This window comes from Diplotaxodon limnothrissa, linkage group LG8 (assembly GCF_057381915.1).
Source record: "Diplotaxodon limnothrissa isolate DT_005_m linkage group LG8, D_limnothrissa_male_GT1.1, whole genome shotgun sequence".
Classification (NCBI taxonomy): Eukaryota; Metazoa; Chordata; class Actinopteri; order Cichliformes; family Cichlidae; genus Diplotaxodon; species Diplotaxodon limnothrissa.
Window position 1 is genome coordinate 27,391,168 of NC_140603.1, and position 20,112 is coordinate 27,411,279.

General features: G+C 42.0%; 1 protein-coding gene across 1 annotated transcript in view; it reads right to left on the minus strand.

Moving 5' to 3' along the window:
* Positions 1-688: 688 nt before the first annotated feature.
* The window catches only part of myo1d (myosin 1D), a 132,954-nt gene continuing 113,530 nt past the window's right edge, over positions 689-20,112 (minus strand). Inside the window, exon 22 of the mRNA XM_085361587.1 lies at positions 689-1,028. Coding sequence (XP_085217713.1) covers positions 872-1,028 — 157 coding nt within the window. The 3' untranslated portion in view covers positions 689-871. The remainder of the gene's footprint in view (positions 1,029-20,112) is intronic.

Below are 20,112 nucleotides of genomic sequence, written 5' to 3' on the forward strand. Positions count from 1 at the left end.
GCACACATATTTGCACTGCTGTTCACAAACAGCACGTTCTAACCTCACATAAGCAGCGTTAGCGTGTTTATTATAAAACTGCAGACATCGCACAGAAACTATAAGATTACAAGATTAAAATTAGTAGATTTTTTCCGTGTTGCTGGCTGCAAAGTTCAGGATGTGCTCAACACATCCAGCTCAACACCCTGTGACTAAAACTAAAAGAAAAATGTGCTATTTGATTCTCGCTCACTGTCCTTTTAAGTGATTGTGACTATTGAAACAAAAACTATAAGTGGACAACCTTCCACTCACCGCTTACGCAGGCAAGTCTGCAACTAAAGTAATTATAATTAAAGTTATTTAGAAAACAAAAACAGGTTTCTACTGTTTTAAAGCAATTTAGATGAATCAAAGTCATACATGAATTTTCTCTTACTTAATTTTTTATGGTTTCACTTTTGATGTGGCTCCTACACACGGAGCTGCAGGGATTATGAATTGCTGCAAAGCCTTTGGATTTTATTTTTTTTGTCTCTTATGCAACATCAGTGGTTCTGAGAACAGTTGCTGCATAATCTCCTCTCACCTCCACTCAAAATAATCAATGCACAATAAAAAAAAATATTGCACAAAGCAAATCATTTCAATTTTTGATTCTAAAAAAAGAACGAACACCTCTTTGGTGCATAATCATATAGTGCATATAAAAAAAAACCCCCGCCTAGAATTCAACTGAAAATTCAAATTTGGCATTGCTTTCCAAACTGAGGACCGAGCTGCTCTGTCACATTATTAGCAGCTCTGCAAAACAACACAACAAGTGAATCATCATCATTATTATTCAAGACAGCTTCAAAATCAGCTGCTTTTTCTGTCTCGGCCCACTTTAGTTGCCAGGAACAGCCAGGATGTACCCAGACCGGCTCTTGGTGAAGTCCGGCTGCGACTGGTTGATCTTGGGCTCAACGATGACCGTGCACTTTCTGCCATTCATGCTGCACTGGATGGGACTCGCAATGTTCACCTGCAGCTTCCTCTTCTCACTGTGGAAGGAGAATACAAAGACAGAAATACCTGTTAGAATTCAGACAAATTACTGAACACTGATTAGACGTTCTTAATGAAAATATCTGCAAACATAACCTCGGATTATTAGTCTGGTCATTACAATCAGAAAATATTTGCAGCCTCACTGGTTTCACTGTTTAATGCACAGAGATAAAATAAGCAGATCCATTAGTAACCAGAATGTGTGTACGAGGGAGAGCACAGGTATAAGCCATTAATCATGTTTACTCCATCATAATCTTGGAAATACACCACACACACACACACACACACACACACACACACACACACACACACACGCGCTCATGTTGTAAATGCTCTTACTGTATATGCACAGTCACACTCACGCAGTAATAATAAATCTTGGAGCCACAAATCTTGCTCAGAAAAAAACTCTCCTTTCATAAAAACAAAATCCTTCTCAGTCATGCACACTGTCAGACTCACATATGTACACACAGACACACTTTTATGAAACCAGGTACTGTTGTGCACAACAATGACAGAGCATATAAGACAGAAAAACTGCTTTTAAGTGAGATGGAAAAAAATACCAGAGGGAAGTGATCCAAATATACCGTAAAAATAAAAATTTTTAATTCGTATTTATTTAAAAAGGGACAATGCAATCTAACATAGTCCTCATATGGAGCATGAAACTGATGTGCTGCACATACAGTCTATAGCTATTGCTAATTTCCAGCTCTTGTCCATTGTTGGGCTTTTACATCCACGGTCTACAAACAAAATTACAACATAATAATTCTGTGTAATGCTTAAAATAAAAGTCAGAAAAGATATATGATTAAATTAAGATGTATAAAGTGAAATACAAAATCTAATTAAATTATAAAGTGTATTAAATTAAAAACACAGTTGAAAGACCTCGAGTTGCTTAAACTTGAGCGGCTAACTTGCCTTTTAGTTTTGAACTCAGGAATCAGCTTAAAGGATTGTGGCAGAAGATCAAAGAGATCCTTTGGAATTTTATTCACGTAACACCAACTAACAGATGTCACCCTGGGTCACTTTACATAGAAAGTCTTATAGAGAGAAATCTAACAATCCCCCACTGTGCACTCAAGCAACCACAGACTTATTACAAGGTCAGAAAGGGACAACAAAAACCCCATCAGCCGGTTCATGGAGATTTTAAATTTGGAGTGAGGAGGAGAAATCCAGTCTACTAAAGAAAAAAAAGCATGCACTAACTTGCAGTAGTGTACAAAATGTGATCTTTAAGTTTAATGACTTCAGCCGTAAAATTCAAAAACATTATCTGATTAAATCTAGCTGATTATGCTTTTTTTTTTTTTTTTTGTGTTTTTTTTTTTAGATTGCTTCATCCTGTCGCCTTGCACATGTGCCTCTGTGATGTGCATTCAGTGTGTCAAAACAGAAACCTGCAACTGGGATTAAATTTGCTGAACGAGGATGAAGCTGCAGATAGTCAAATGTGACGAGCAGGTTTCGTGATGACCCAAGACTCAAATAAGTGTTTGACCCTGAGGAAAGAATTCACGGTGCACAACCCCGCTGAAGAATGACAAGCATGGCATGAATACTTATCATAGAACTAGTTCTTATTACTAGTGATGATTCTCAACATGAAAACTGATCCATGGTGAAATTACATAGTGCACATCCAAGTGTTGAGGGGACCTCCATGGAGTGACAGCTGTGCTGGAAGCAGTCCAGAACTGCACAAGGAGGGAAACCTCCAAGGGGAGATCGGCCAAAATGTGTTTTTTGCAGCAAAGATTCGATCGCACCTCACATTGGATATGTGATGCAGACTAGTTTGTAAGCTGAATCTTTTAAAGACCTGTATGGTCAAGACAGCAGAAACACTGCCGCTGCACCCTGTTCAAAGCCACAGCACGAAAATACACGGGTACAGTAGAAACACTGCACACCCATGTAGGCGTTTTAAATTACTGTGGCTGTAAACGTTACAGACCTACTCTAATGTCTGTGTCATGTGATTAGCAATTAGCAATTTGAAACCTCTACTTAAGTTCTTAACAACTTGCAACTGGTCAGGAAATATATACATTTCCTTTGTAACCACGTGGCTGATAATCGCTCTCTTGGCAGCATTAAAAAGCATGTTTGAAGCCTGGTGCTAAAAATGGGTTTGCTCTTTATGGAAAGCTTCCGCCTTCATAGCAACTGTATATTGTGTGAAATTTTTAATAACTGGAATTAGGCGTGTGCTCATTTTGAACAGGTGTGCCGACACAGACAGCTGTCTGCTAGGCTGCCATCCATCTTCTTCCACTTATCCAGTTCGGGGTCATGGGTGCTCTGGAGCCTAGCGCAGCTGTTGCCAGTCTTGCGGGTGGCAACACAAATCATTGATTAGCCTAATGAGCCTGTTTTTGGACTGTGGGTAAAAGCTAATCAGGGACAAGAGGTAGCCAGTAGATTTGAACCCAGGACCTTCTTGCTGCAAGACACCAGTGCTAACCACTGTGTCACTGTTTATAGAGCTATTTTACAAATAATATAACTTACTTTGCTGGCAAGACATCCAATAACTCCATATTCTAGAAATTAAAATTCTGGTATTTTATTAGTTTGTTGCTTGGTAGGCATCTTGAAGGCATTTACACCTGAGCTTTGCACCTGTACACTTTATAGATGCTTCTCGCTATAAGTAACTCCTAATTCCACCATGTGGCTCCAATAAGCAAACCTGACACTGACCAAAATGTCAACACCGAGGCTTCTAATAATAATAATAATAATAATAATGGATTGGATTTATATAGTGCTTTTCAAGGCACCCAAAGCGCTTTACAATGCAACTATTCATTCACTCTCGCATTCACACACTGGTGGAGGCAAGCTACAGTTGTAGCCACAGCTGCCCTGGGGCAGACTGACAGAAGCGAGGCTGCCATATCGCGCCATCGGCCCCTAAATTCAAGTCCAAAACCAACTGGTAACATTATTGTGGCTCGGTCCTTTTTTAGTATACAGTCTATGTTTTTAATGTATGGCTGTATGTTTAACATCTCTGAGTGATAGTCAGAGTCTATCTTTGCAGAACAGACCCCAGAAATGTAAATCCGTACATTACTTCACATGTACTGGAAACCTCCCACACCGAGACAGACGTTTCTGGGTTAGTTTGAGCTCTGCTCATTCATTTAGCCAACAGATCAGTCAGTCCGGCCTCAGTTAGTCACTGGCCTTGAAGAAAAGTAGACTCATCCCACTCTTTGCAGCAGATAGTCATCCATCAGCCAGTGGATTATAAACCCCTGCTGAGATAGCTGATGATGGCTGGTGACACATTGGCGGTGGGAAGTGGTGTTGTCATGCCAACTGCAGAGGTTTTAGCCGTCTCGACGTCAACCGGAGAAACAGCTGTTAGTGGGTGGATTAACACTGCGCTCTGCCCAGCTATTACCGCATCATGTGTTAGAGACTACGACTGGGAAACAAAACATTAGCCTTTACATCATTTACAGATTAATGACCTCTTATCTGAGCATGCCTGTAGCACATGACGGCACACACATGCAACAAAAGCACAATGGGAATCACTTAGTGAAGCAAATAAATTTATTAATAAATCAATTATTGAAATTGCTTTCATTAAGAAATATAACTAGCATTCATACAGAATATTACAGCATTTCCCTTTAGACGTACCATAAATATATTACAGTATATTTATGGTACTAATGACATCTTACACAAATATGCAAAATACAAACTTAATATAAAATTAGGCACTTGCTGAACGAATGCTGCATACATACAGATTTAGCTTAAAGCTACAGACGACAGAATAAATTACAATAAAGAAAAGGGAATTTGTTTCACTTTGGCTAACATGGATGGGCTTGATAACAGAAACTAGAGACTGCATCTCACTGCACGCCACAATAACCCTAACCCTTGATCTAGTGTCAAATCAGTCTAAGCCTAGAAGTGTGACTGCTAGTAGTGTATAAAGCATGCTAGCATTAATAGACAGCAGCACTAGTAGTAGTGGCTGCAGTTAACTAAGTTTTTGCAGAAACTTGCAGAGCCTTTTCTACTCGGAATCAGCCACTGAAAACCATCTGAACTATATTTATATAAAAGGGCACACATAGTATTTTGTTTACATGCTGCTCAAATGGATCATTAAAGGTAGTAAATGGCCAGTATTTGTGTACCAATTTGAAACGAATACTCGACGAGTACAAACTGGCACTGTGCTGGTTTGGTCCTGGAACGTGCTTGATGATCCAGGCTGTCAAATCAAAGCACGTCTGTTTTTCTCACCTGAACCCTTAGACGACAGCTATTCACTCTAACAACAAAAATAAAAACTGGTGTGTAGGTGGACCGTGATGTGAAGCTATTTGCTGGAAATGTCAATTAAATACAACTTAACATGATAGCTGCAGACTGCCTGCACTCATTCTCATCCAATAACAATCACACGATGTAGTATATAAAATATGGATGTAGCCTCTGGGTCTGAAAAGTAAAGTTATTATGGATAATGCATTAAAACTGGTTTCTTTCTAATGGAAAACAGCAAGCAACTTCTCTTGCTAAAAAAAAGTGCATAAAAAAACTAAGTAAACACTTTCCTGATGATTTTATGGTGTCAGTCACTAGTTACAAGCTGCATGTAATGCTGACAGAGTGCAGTCTTTAAGATTTCTAGTCATCACAGTGAACAAGGCTTTAGTATTACATGTGGTCAAACGCTTGGCAAGTTGTAAATGTTTGCAGTACTGGGCAGCTGGCAGGCTAACAGCAGCCAAAATGTTGCAATGACTCATTCATTTCTGAATATAACTAGATGTAAGTGTAAAACTTGCAATTTCATTTGAGCTAAATGTATTCACTTTGCTTCTAAATATTGAGTATAGTCAGTAGTTTAGTAGTTGACAGGACTGTGTTGCTAAGCTAAGCTAAGAGGCTGGCAGATGCAGACTTATATTCGTGAGTATGATTTTGCTGTTGGACAAACAAATATTCCCCCCGCCCAAAAAACAGAGTAGAAATATTCTTTTAAATGGAAAAATAAGTAGGCAGCTAAATTTCTCAGTTCCTAACTCTTTAACGATAAAAAAATGAAGCTACAGGGAGCAACTGAATAAAGCCCTGGCGATCGCCATGACAGAATTTTATATCTGTGTGTGTGTGAATGTGTTTTTAAAGCAAGAATATATGTATGAGATGCTAACGTGCTATGGAAATAAATCGTGATTATGCTATGTGGGTGTATACGAGTGTATGTGGGAGAGAAATGTGTATGATTACGGTGCTGTGCATCTTAATAACCTTCAACACAGTGGAGACGTATGTACGAGCATGTTTCAGCTCACAGATTGAGAAAATTAAGATGAATAACAGAGAAGAATTCATGCAGCTCTGCTGTTGAAGGAATGATCCATATGGTGGTGCTGGGTTGGAGCACAGCAGTGGATTGGCTTTTAGTGCCTGTCACATCTAGTTAGACCCTTTCTGGGTGAACGGGTGCTCTTAAACAGGATCGATGACGGGAATCAAAGAGTGAGAAGAAAACGGCATAAATCGTGTGGTTGCTGTTAGCAGAAAGCGAGAGAGAAATCCGAGGTGATGTAAATGTGAGGAGGGGAACGAGAAGATGAGAGTGATAATTGCTCTCTGGTGGAGGGGAAGATGGAAATGTAGACAGGAGGGCTGGCGACAGGAAGCTGAAAGTGTGATAAATAAATATGCATCTCTCTGTTCAGTCAAGTGCTTGTCTTGTCACACTTTCTTCAGTGGCACAATTACCGATCGTGGCATAAACAAATTCATTATCCGCAATTACTGCCTCCCATCTCTGTCCCTGAAATGTGAACCGATAACGCCGACTTGTTGCACAACAACAACAAGAAGAAGTCATAAACAACAAGCGAAAGGCTTCTGCTGCCCACGCTGCACTCCTCTGCAGAGTGTGTGTGCAGCTCTCCATCTCCGCTTAGAGTGGAAAAGCTCAGACTACCACCGATGCTGGTTTCCATGGCAACCCCCGTGAGCTGAACTCCCCCATCTGTCATGGCTGCCAGCCAGGAAATGGGACTGTTGGTGTGAGTATGTTTAGATATGCCTCTCTCTCCGTCCATCTCTACCTCTCCCATCTCTAACGCGCTGCTGAATTGCCAGAGGGGATGCTGTGCTGTGCTCCGTGTGAAGGGCAAACAGGGTTAGGCTCACATAAACAGCAACATACCCACATGTATACACACACATAATACCCTGTAACACACTCTCACAAAGCCAAAATGATCTCAGACACCTTTCTGATCTGTCAGCTCCAAACCTTTACTCTGAATAAATACTCCAATAAAAACCAATAGAAGCCTTTATCTGTGAATAGAAAAACGTGATCAGTTGAGTCTTAAGGTCACTGGCTGGCCTTTCCCATAACGAGCCAGAGCCCCGAGGGTAGACTTGGTCCTTCATTGTGTAACCCAGTGTTAAGAACGGGATTAAAAGTATAAATATTCATACTCTCACGATGGGAATAAATATTGATAAAAACAAAATTAATTATAATAAATACTGATAAAAAGCATGTAAACATAAGTTTAATATGTACATATGTATATGTGGTATATAGATGGTGTGGGGGCAGGACTTAGTCCTTTAGAGTGTGTTTGTCAGATCCACTGAGCGACCAATCATTGGCCGGTCTGACCCTCCCCCAGTCTGTGCGCTGCTGAGACACCTGTGCGTGCCTTCGTGTGCCAGTAAGATACGCCAGAGACACAGACGGTGAAAGATCAGTTTACCCGTGCGGCGAAGAAGCTAGCTGGATAGTGAAAGTCCTTTTTTCGGCGAGAATAATAAGAGTGATACTGTATTCCAGAGGCCGTGAGCCAACGTGAGCACTGTGAAGCCCCGTGTAGCATTTGTTGCTTTGCATGGTAAGTCCCAGGCAGTACACGTGCGCTAGCATAGCATGCTACTTGCCGCTAGCTCCGATGCTAACTTCTGTTAGCCATTTTGCAATGAAAGTGCCTTTTCTGAGGCTAAAGCAATTAGCACTGAGTCTGCTGCACTGCATACGAGATGTTCTTTAAAGGTTTATGTCACATTACTGTGGTATTGATGTATAATGTATGGTTTTGTGCGACGTTATGTTAGCACATGTTCACTTTTCTCATGGTGCTAATTATAGTTCTGCACACTAAGTATTAGCAATGTGAAATTAAGTGCCTTCACCTGCACTTTACTTAGCTGAAACTTGATAAGTCTCAAGCCAATGTGTATTTCTAATGCACTACTGAGCTATTTTGTATTGTTTTAAATGTGTGTTTCCTATGCACTTTTTCCCTTTGAAATGAGAATAATTTGTTGTACAACATAGAATATTTTGAAAGAAATTTAGAAACACTACAAGCAACCAGTAGTAATAATAAGTTACAGGCATGATAGCTTAAATGTTGAACTACTGTGTTCTGGCCTGGTCCCCAGGTCAGGTTTTTTCCTTTGCTTATTTGGATTGGATTGGTTTTGAGGACCTGAGAAGAATCGAGGATCCCTTTTCCAGTACTGGATGGCGAGCCCAGCCCAAAGAGCCGGATGAACTGGTAGATTGTAACCCGACTGGTTACAAACACACTGAGTGACTACTGAACATTGAAAGACTGAAATTGACTTTTAAAAAAAAAAGACACAAAAGACAATATATCCTTAGGTTGACCATTTGTGGGGTTTATTTTATTTTGTTTTCAAGAAGCGCGCTCTACTTTTGTTGAATGTGCACAACTTTAATAATTGCTAATAAATGCAATTGTGTTTTCTACACCTACTGTGTACAAGTCCTCTGTTGTCATACACCCTTGGCTCCTACGAATCTAGAACCTGTCTGATCTGGTCCATATTTCCCTTCTGTCCGCGTACTGTGGTTAAAGGTAACTATACTGCCCGCACTACATGCAAAGAAGGCAAGAAGTAGCACTAACAGGTCTAGTATTGCACCACCAGTGTTACATAAGTAAAAGTGGCGAGCCAGCCAGGAGCCTAGAGTGTTGTGTGACAACATTGGAATCCTCTTTGACCTTTGATCAAATGCTCACATACTGTGAAAATGGATTTTGTCGAGAAGTATGCCGTTAAAGTACCAAATGCCATTATTGTTAGCGGTGTTACAGATAGAGAGAAAGACAAAGAGGTATTTGAGTTTCTGGAGCAACATGGTACTATTCGTAGAGTACTCGCTGTCGATGATGACTCTTCTGCATTCCACAAAAGCCAGATTGTAGAGTTCGAGTCCGGTGCAGCCGTTGAAATATTAGCACCTAAGCTGCCTTACCTCTTACAGTCCACTGACAATCCAGATGTCAGTTACCGCATTCGAGCCTTAACTGACGTCTATACTAAGACCGTAGGGGGCAGTGTTACTGAGGCTTACATTAGCAACCTGAAGGGTTTAGCCAAGTTAAGTGGGAAGGATTTCGAAGAAGTGTTGCGGGAGGCCCTATCCACAATAGGGAACACCATTGAAGCTGCTGAGACAGCTGAGAGAAACCCTGAAAATGATGCTGCTGATCAGACTTGCCCTGTGGTAGGATCCACACAACTTGGAGCCTCACCTTCAGTCTTAACTGAACTGCCTCACCCTCCTGAACCCATTCAGGGCACATTCCAACGCCCCATGAGACCAAACTTGACACCTCAAATGTTGAGTCCGACTGACCTCAACCCACCAGAGGTTCAGAAAGTAGTAGTCGAGCATGTTGTCAAGAGTGTTGAAAAGACATCACATGCTCACTCTACATTAAGACTCAGAGCTTTCTCTGGCAAGATGCCCAGACCTTACAGCGAAGCTGACTATGAAACATGGCGTTCTCATGTTGACTTGTTGATGGAAGATGCTTCTTTGTCCGAGTTGGGAAAAACTCGTAAGATTCTTGAAAGTCTCCTTGCTCCCGCTTCTGATGTCATCCGCCCTCTTGGGCCAGAAGCCACTCCTGCAGACTATCTTAAACTTCTGGATTCAGCTTTTGGCACCGTCGAAGATGGTGAGGAACTGTTTGTACGCTTCATGAACACCCTCCAAGATCATGGTGAAAAGCCCTCTGCTTATCTGCTTCGTTTGCAGGTGGCAGTCAATCACACCGTGCGCAGAGGTGGGCTTGAACCACATGAAGTAAATAAGCAGCTTCTTAAACAGTTTTACAGAGGCTGCTGGGATGATAACTTGCTAACGGAGTTGCAATTGGAGCTAAAGCATAAGGAGCCGCCCACTTATGCAGAGCTATTGCTTCTCCTGCGTACTGCAGAAAACCGACAAGAAGTTAAAAACACGCGAATGAAGAAACACTTTAGCGCCACGAAACCAAAAGCAGTGTCTCATGAACAGACGGTCACTGAAACAAATGCAGATGTTCGCCAAGCACAGTCAGGTAGTCTAGAAGAGCTGAAAAAACAAGTTGCCGATCTAAAAAGCCAATTAGCTGCCGTTGTGAAGCCAAAGAAACAAGCAACACTGAAGACAGTTCGAACAAGGAAACCTGAAAATAAAAAACCTGACCATGCCAAACCTGAAGACTCACCTCCACCCAGCCGCCGCAGTACTAGGCCCAAGCCCTGGTATTGCTTCCGCTGTGGGGAAGATGGACATATAGTAGCCACTTGTGAGTCAGAGCCCAATCCTGCCCTTGTAGTTGCAAAACGAAAGGAATTAAGAGTGAGAAGGCAGATATGGGACAGGCAGAATGACCAGCTTTCTTTAAACTAAATTCTGCCTCCGTTGCGGGACAAATGGAGGCTGATGCTTTGTTAACCCGTCCCACCCAGGTTAAACAAAAAGCTTCACCTAAAAAGCGTGCCAGCCTAAAGTCACACACAAGATCAGATTCCTTCGACTTTCCTAAAGGTCTAATTGGTACGAAGAGTACTGCACAAGTGAAAGTTAATGGTCACACAGTGAGTTGTTTGCTAGATACTGGTTCCCAGGTGACTACAGTCCCCGAGTCCTACTATCGTCAGCATTTGTCCTCTCATGAGATTAAGCCATTGTTTGAACTTTTAGAAGTTGAGGGTGCCAACGGTCAGTCTGTGCCTTACTTAGGCTACATTGAACTGCATGTCACTTTCCCAAAGGACTTCCTTGGCATTGAAGCTGAAGTGCCGACACTTGCCTTAGTTGTCCCCGATGTGCGCACAGCTTCTCAGTCCTTAGTGCTAATTGGGACAAACACATTAGATGTACTTTATGAGCTGTACTCTAACACATGCCATGAACTGCAGCTGAACCTGCCATATGGCTATAGGGCAGTTCTAAAAGTTCTTGAGTCACGACACAAACAGTCCAAAGACAGTAGTCTTGGTTTAGTGACGATGCACAACAAAGAGCCACAGTTGATTCCAGCAGGCCAAACTGTTGTTCTAGATGGTGCTGTAGCTGTGTCAGCCGGTAACGGTGAAAAGTCTGTCTTGTTAGAGTATCCACGAATGTCAGCCTTACCTGGTGACATCCTTGTGAAACCTTGTCTCATAGACCTACCTGAACGAGCACCTTACCTTGTACCAGTTATACTCACCAATGAATCCGAACATGATGTGACAATCCCTCTAAATTGTGTCATCGGAGAAGTCAGTGCATATCAAAGAGTTCTATCTCACGAACACTCAGTGAGAACTCCAAGATCCCGAACTGAGCAGAAGTCAAATGTAACATATAACTTTGACTCTTCCCCTATTAGCGCTGAATGGAAGGAGCGCATAACCGAAAAACTAAGCCAAATGCCCGAAGTGTTTGCACAGAATGATCTTGACTTTGGAAAGACGGATCAAGTGAAACACACAATCAGATTGTCAGATGAAACACCGTTCAAGCATAGAGCGCGTCCCATACATCCGAACGACCTGGAGGCAGTCCGTAAGCACCTCAAAGAACTGCAAGAAGCTGGCGTGATCAGGGAATCTACCTCCCCTTTCTCTTCACCCATTGTAGTCGTGCGGAAGAAAAATGGTGAAGTCCGCCTCTGTATCGACTACAGAAAGCTTAACGCGCAGACTATAAAAGATGCTTACGCTCTCCCCAATTTGGAGGAAACGTTTTCCACCTTGATCGGGTCGCAATGGTTCTCTGTCCTGGATTTAAAATCTGGGTACTACCAAATTGAGATGGAGGAGCTGGACAAACCAAAGACGGCGTTCGTATGTCCCATCGGCTTTTGGGAATTTAATAGAATGCCCCAAGGCATTACAAACGCCCCCAGCACATTCCAGCGGCTCATGGAGAAATGTATGGGCGACATGAACCTGCGCGAAGTGATCGTGTTTCTCGATGACATCATTGTATTCTCCAAGACACTTGAAGAACATGAGGCTCGCTTAATGAAAGTTCTTGATCGCCTGAAAGAATATGGGCTCAAACTCTCACCCGAAAAATGCAAATTTTTCCAAACTTCTGTCAGATATCTTGGGCATATTGTGTCCAGCAAGGGAGTGGAGACTGACCCTGAAAAGGTGGAAGCCTTAAGTACCTGGCCTGTGCCCCGTGATCTTAAACAGCTCCGCTCATTCTTAGGCTTTTCAGGGTACTACAGGCGGTTCATTAAGAACTTTTCGAGTATCGTTAAGCCCCTCACTGACTTAACATCAGGCTACCCTCCTTTGCGCAAAAGCACAAAGCCTAAAGCTAAGTCTGTCCAGTACCATGACCCCAAGACACCTTTCGGCGAGCGATGGACTCCCTCTTGTGATCTTGCTTTCAAAACCATCATTGAAAAGCTCAGTACTGCGCCTGTATTGGGTTTTGCCGACCCTAAACTGCCATATACGCTCCATACCGACGCCAGCACTACAGGGCTTGGCGCCGCGCTCTATCAAGAGCAGAATGGCCAGACCAGGGTGATAGCTTATGCAAGCCGTGGGTTGTCTAGGAGTGAATCTCGTTATCCCGCCCATAAGTTAGAGTTCTTAGCTTTGAAGTGGGCAGTAACGGAAAAGTTTGCAGATTACTTATATGGAAATCAGTTTACTGTCGTAACAGACAATAATCCTCTGACGTACATATTAACTACTGCTAAGATGGATGCCATGAGTTACAGATGGCTAGCTGCCCTGTCAACGTTTAGCTTTAAGCTCCAGTACAGAGCAGGCAAGCTTAACTCAGATGCAGATGGCCTTTCTAGACGGCCACATGGCGAGTTGCTTAACGACGCAGTGTCCCAAAAAGAGCTCGACCGCATACAGCAGTTCACACAGACTCACCTGTCCCTACCTGACGGCAGTTTAAGTCCTGAAGTAGTGTCTGCTATTTGTGAGAAACACCTTGTATGCAGCTCTCAAAATGACACCATCCCTTTGGTTCACTCGCTAGCCATTTCTGCAGCTGCCATTCCAGGTGACTTTGTCAATGAAAATGACTGTGGTGGTCTTCCTGTTATACCCCATATGTCCCTTGAACAGATTACAAACGAACAAAGAACAGACCCTTGTCTGAGGGAAGTTATTGCACAAATTGAAACTGGAGAAAAGATCCCACCAACTGTGCGAGCTGAACTTCCTGACATCAACCTTCTACTCCGAGAGCTCAATCGATTGGAGATGCACAATAACATCCTGTACCGAACTCGCCAAGATGGAGGAGATGTTACTTACCAGCTTGTCTTACCTGAACAGCTCCGTGACTCAGTCTTCCAAAGCCTCCACTGTGACATGGGCCACTTAGGCACTGAACGTACCTTAGATCTTGCCCGAACAAGGTTCTATTGGCCTCGCATGGCAGCATATATAGAACATAAGATCAAAACATGCAACCGCTGTGTAAGACGTAAAACTCCTCCAGAAAAAGCAGCTCCACTTGTGAATATCAAATCCACCAGACCCCTCGAATTAGTCTGCATGGACTTCCTGTCCATTGAGCCTGATCGAAGTAATGTAAAGGATGTGCTTGTATTAACCGATCATTTCACGAAATATTCATTAGCCATCCCTACCAGCAATCAGAAAGCTCAGACCGTTGCAAAAGCCCTTTGGGACAACTTCATAGTCCACTACGGGATACCCGAACGATTGCATAGCGATCAAGGTCCCGACTTTGAGTCCCACATTATCCAAGAGCTTTGCAAGATCATGGGCATTCGCAAAATCCGGACAACACCCTATCACCCCAGAGGAAACCCGGTAGAACGTTTCAATAGAACGTTACTAAGTATGCTAGGTACTCTTGAGGAAAAGGACAAAACTCAGTGGCACAACTATGTCAAACCACTCGTTCATGCGTACAATTGTACGAAAAATGATACAACCGGTTTTGCCCCATATGAGTTAATGTTTGGCCGTCAGCCAAGATTGCCAGTCGATCTAGCATTTGGGCTGCCCTTTAACAACAAAAGTTTCAAGTCGCATTCTCAGTACATAACAAAACTAAAGGCAACTCTACAAGAGACCTACAAACTAGCAACAGACCATGCTAACAAAATGGCAGAAAGAAACAAAACAAGATTTGATATGCGAGTGAAACCCTCAAAACTAGAGCCAGGTGACAGAGTTTTGGTGCGTGCAGTCCGTCTCAGAGGCAAGCACAAGCTAGCCGACAAGTGGGAGACTGATATTCACGTTGTGGTGAACCAAGCAGGTGACTTGCCCGTCTACAGTATAAAACCCCTAACAAAAGAGGGCCCAGTCCGCACAGTCCACCGCGATCTCTTGCTCCCTTGTGGTTTTCTTGCCCCTGTTGAAGAGAAACCTGTCCAACCAACTCATGTACGCAAACCAAAAACAAGGCAATCACCTAAACAACATGAGGAATGTGATCATTCAGAACTGGAAGATGAGGATATCTGTTGGTTCAGAGAGGAACCTCTTCAAGAGCCCATAAAGGTCACTCGAGTCTATGAGATTCCCCAGCCAAAGACACACCCTAATGATCACGATCATACTGAAACTCATTTGCCTGGAGGAGACAACTTACATGAACATGACAACCTGCCTGGAGGAGACAACTTACATGAACATGACAACTTGATTGGAGCTGACAATTTAACCGGATGTGACAACTTACCTGAATGTGGAAATCCACTTGGATATGGAAGCCTAGAGGAGAGTGAAACCATGGTGGAACACTCAACCACTGACAATGAAAGCGAGAGTGATGCCAACTTACCCGATGGATCTACCTGTGATGGGCCAGTGGAAGAAGACAACTCAAATGATAATCAAGCAAACTCAAGTCAGTCAAATACTGAGAGTGAAGCCACAGCGACTGTAAGGCGCTCAGAGAGAACAAGAACCCAACCAGAACGACTGCAATATAGTCGGTTGGGAAATCCTCTCGTTTCCATTGCCCAGTCCCTGTTTCAAGGTCTAAGCCTGGCTTTTACCAGTGCCTTGACAGAACAAGATTCTGTGGTCATCCCCATGAAGGCTGGTTCCCCTGTCATTACCGTTTAGCTATCCCATGCAAAGGGACTTGCATGATTCTAAGAGGGGATAGTGTAACCCAGTGTTAAGAACGGGATTAAAAGTATAAATATTCATACTCTCACGATGGGAATAAATATTGATAAAAACAAAATTAATTATAATAAATACTGATAAAAAGCATGTAAACATAAGTTTAATATGTACATATGTATATGTGGTATATAGATGGTGTGGGGGCAGGACTTAGTCCTTTAGAGTGTGTTTGTCAGATCCACTGAGCGACCAATCATTGGCCGGTCTGACCCTCCCCCAGTCTGTGCGCTGCTGAGACACCTGTGCGTGCCTTCGTGTGCCAGTAAGATACGCCAGAGACACAGACGGTGAAAGATCAGTTTACCCGTGCGGCGAAGAAGCTAGCTGGATAGTGAAAGTCCTTTTTTCGGCGAGAATAATAAGAGTGATACTGTATTCCAGAGGCCGTGAGCCAACGTGAGCACTGTGAAGCCCCGTGTAGCATTTGTTGCTTTGCATGGTAAGTCCCAGGCAGTACACGTGCGCTAGCATAGCATGCTACTTGCCGCTAGCTCCGATGCTAACTTCTGTTAGCCATTTTGCAATGAAAGTGCCTTTTCTGAGGCTAAAGCAATTAGCACTGAGTCTGCTGCACTGCATACGAGATGTTCTTTAAAGGTTTATGTCACATTACTGTGGTATTGATGTATAATGTATGGTTTTGTGCGACGTTATGTTAGCACATGTTCACTTTTCTCATGGTGCTAATTATAGTTCTGCACACTAAGTATTAGCAATGTGAAATTAAGTGCCTTCACCTGCACTTTACTTAGCTGAAACTTGATAAGTCTCAAGCCAATGTGTATTTCTAATGCACTACTGAGCTATTTTGTATTGTTTTAAATGTGTGTTTCCTATGCACTTTTTCCCTTTGAAATGAGAATAATTTGTTGTACAACATAGAATATTTTGAAAGAAATTTAGAAACACTACAAGCAACCAGTAGTAATAATAAGTTACAGGCATGATAGCTTAAATGTTGAACTACTGTGTTCTGGCCTGGTCCCCAGGTCAGGTTTTTTCCTTTGCTTATTTGGATTGGATTGGTTTTGAGGACCTGAGAAGAATCGAGGATCCCTTTTCCAGTACTGGATGGCGAGCCCAGCCCAAAGAGCCGGATGAACTGGTAGATTGTAACCCGACTGGTTACAAACACACTGAGTGACTACTGAACATTGAAAGACTGAAATTGACTTTTAAAAAAAAAAGACACAAAAGACAATATATCCTTAGGTTGACCATTTGTGGGGTTTATTTTATTTTGTTTTCAAGAAGCGCGCTCTACTTTTGTTGAATGTGCACAACTTTAATAATTGCTAATAAATGCAATTGTGTTTTCTACACCTACTGTGTACAAGTCCTCTGTTGTCATACACCCTTGGCTCCTACGAATCTAGAACCTGTCTGATCTGGTCCATATTTCCCTTCTGTCCGCGTACTGTGGTTAAAGGTAACTATACTGCCCGCACTACATGCAAAGAAGGCAAGAAGTAGCACTAACAGGTCTAGTATTGCACCACCAGTGTTACAATTGCATGGCCTCTCCAACTGGAAAATCAATTCTTTCCTTTACTCCAACCTCGCTCCCTTTGTGCGTCTTTGCCCTTCATGCCATGTGAGCCCAGCCTCACTTGCTTCCTAAAGTAATTCCCTTTCACTGAGAAGGATGCAGAACAGGAGGAGAAAGGGAAAAATAAAGAGAAGGTGAACTGAAATGAGTGATTAGATGAAATGGGAGTGAAAATAAAACTTGAGCGCAAAACTGTGGAGGGTCGAGGTCAAGTTTAAGTGTGATGAAAAGGAAAGACAAATATAAAATATGTAGAAAGTCCTATGCAGAATGGTATCTGAAAGGAAAAGTGTTGCAAAATGAAAAAGGGGGGAAGAGATGTTGGAAAGACTATTTTCAGGTCGAGAAGGCAGGATTACCTCCAGTCTGTTAAGCCATCCAGTCCCACTTCTGAGTCATCCCTCTAATAGTGTACCTGGCTGTCCCCCAAGCTTGCTGCTGCTGAAAAATATATGAGCTCTGCAGGTGGGGAAGTGGGGAGGGCCACTTTGCAAAGCTAGGCTTGCTCTAAAGACTTAAGACTTTGAGGACAGGATCAAAGTTGGAGCACAGAACACAAACTACTGCAGGAGCTTAATCAGAGGCAGTGATGGTTTTGGAGTTTTACAATGATTCAAATAGCTCTTACAAAATTGGAGAAGAAAAGAAATATCTGGATAATAATCTCAATCATATTAACATGTGGTTGAAGAGCTTCCAGTGACATCATGAGTGACATATCCTATTTAGCTATATTTGCTTTAAGGATAAACTGCAAGCGTCCAACCTCTCTCTATACTCTGGTCCTAATCTTATTTAACAGGTTATCAAGGAGAAAATAATGCAATGCAGAAATCTCTGCAGCGGTACGAAACAAGGCGTCTTCAAAAGAACAAAAAATAAAGAGCAAAGAGAAAGAATCAGGCTGTGAAAGTGTGCTGAGGGATAGAGAAAGGTATAGATCTGAACAAAAACAGAAAAAAGAAACCGAAACTCCTGCAGGCTGACACACGAGAACAAAAGTTGGGTCTACACTGGAGATCTGTCAAAGCCTCAGCACAGATCTCCTCCTTACAGACAGTCCTGAAAAAGTGAGGCCACCTTCTATATATAAAAAGAAAAAAAAAGAACAGTCTCCTTACATCAATATTTCAGCTGGGAGATCACAGAGATCAAGAGAGGAACCTCACGAAGGGAAGGCATGCACAAATGTGCCATATGTTTGTTCCTGACAGTGAGCATGAAGTTCAGGCACCGCAGGCCAACTTGACTGATGGATTTCAGGATTTCTTGTGCACATTAAAGCTACAACTATACAGCCATGACTTTACACACTTTAAAAACATTCCCTTTACAGTACAGGCACGGGGCATCGTTCACTAACAGTAACTACACACAAATCGGTGCACAAGCTCTTCAAACACACGAATATTTAATCAGTATTTTCCTCCCGGCTTTGTACAAACAAATTTAGAAATGCCACCGGCCGTGCATGAGCACAGACGATGAAGGTATGACAAACATTTAATGCACAATGATGACATCCACAGTTTCAAATGCTTAACGTGTCAAATTCATGACAAAAGCTTCCATTCTTGCTCGTTACAACTTAAACTCTCCAATAGCTGCTTTTGGTCACCCCGTGATCGGAAGGTCGGGGTTTCAAATCCACTGAACGGCTACTCTGAGGTACGCCTGAGCAAGGTACCTACACACTGCTCCCTGGGTGCTGGATTGTTGGCTGCCCACTGCTTCACTGAGTGAAAGGGTTAAATGCAGAGGACAAATTTCCCAACGGGAATTAATAAAGTATACATATTATTAACTCTTATTTCTTAGTTTCAGCCTTTACTGGTTTCATCTTCTCCCTTTAGACAACCTCACCACTTTGGGTGAAGAAAAGTGAAAGTAGCAGTGCCTGCTACACGCAGTAATTTTAAATGCTTGAGATTCACTAACATACACTCAGTAATAACAATAAAATTGTATGGTGTGCATGCCTTATTGATTTTGTGTGTTTTCTGGGTAAAAAAAAAAAAAAAAAAAGATTTCTACACACACCAAACAAACGAGGCCAATTCTCTCTTGAAAAGATGGATGTGCTGCACACCAGAGATGCTTTTCCATACAAAATGGTTAAATTATTTATGTGAGGCTGGACATTTGTTGTGTTGTAGTTTTGACACCCTTTGTATGTGCGGGTACCTTTCCAGCAGCTACTGATATATGTGTTTACAGTACAGCTGAACAAGAACTGTTTTAATAAAGATATCACTCATTATTTATTTATTTATTTATTCACTTCATGCTAAGCAACGCACAACTAGTTTTCCACAAAACAATGAGGCACAGCAATTAGTTAAAGGTATGTAGCATAATAAGTGAAACTCACCTAATTGCTCAGTATGGCTACTTTATTGTTTTCTACAAATTCAGCTTTTTGAGATGCTGCATATCAGCAAAAAATATTACAGTTGTGAATCAGAATAAACAAGGAAGTAAGCAATGATGGTTACCACAAGGATAACAAAAGATAAAGAAATATAATCGCACTGCACTACAAGCAGGCACTGTGAATTTTTTGTGCCCATGCAGAAAGTTTACAGGAATGCCTGCCTTCACCAACAAAACATGATTTATAGTCTTTTCTTGTTTACATCTAAACAATGATGTCAGCCATTTACCCTTCACTCTGCACTCAGAGCCGTCAGATCGGTTGCTGTTACAATGTTCTACGTTACAGAAATGAAACAAGTGTGATTGTGAACTTTTAAAACAGCTTAATCGATTACTCAGTTTTAAAAACCTTTTATAATGTCTTCTTTATACTTACATATTTTGCTTTCATGTTCTTTTGTGTTTTTATGTTTTTGATGCTAGTTTGTTTTCATTTTTCAAAACACATTTCAACTCAGGTTTTAGAAGAGCTATAAAAACAGCAAAGCCCATTACATATTACATTTAGTTTCACCGGGTCATTAGCCATAGACTAATCAAGGGGCTTACATGTCATCATCATGTGTTTCATATCCACGAGATGCAGGTACATTTACGAGGAGATTCGTTTT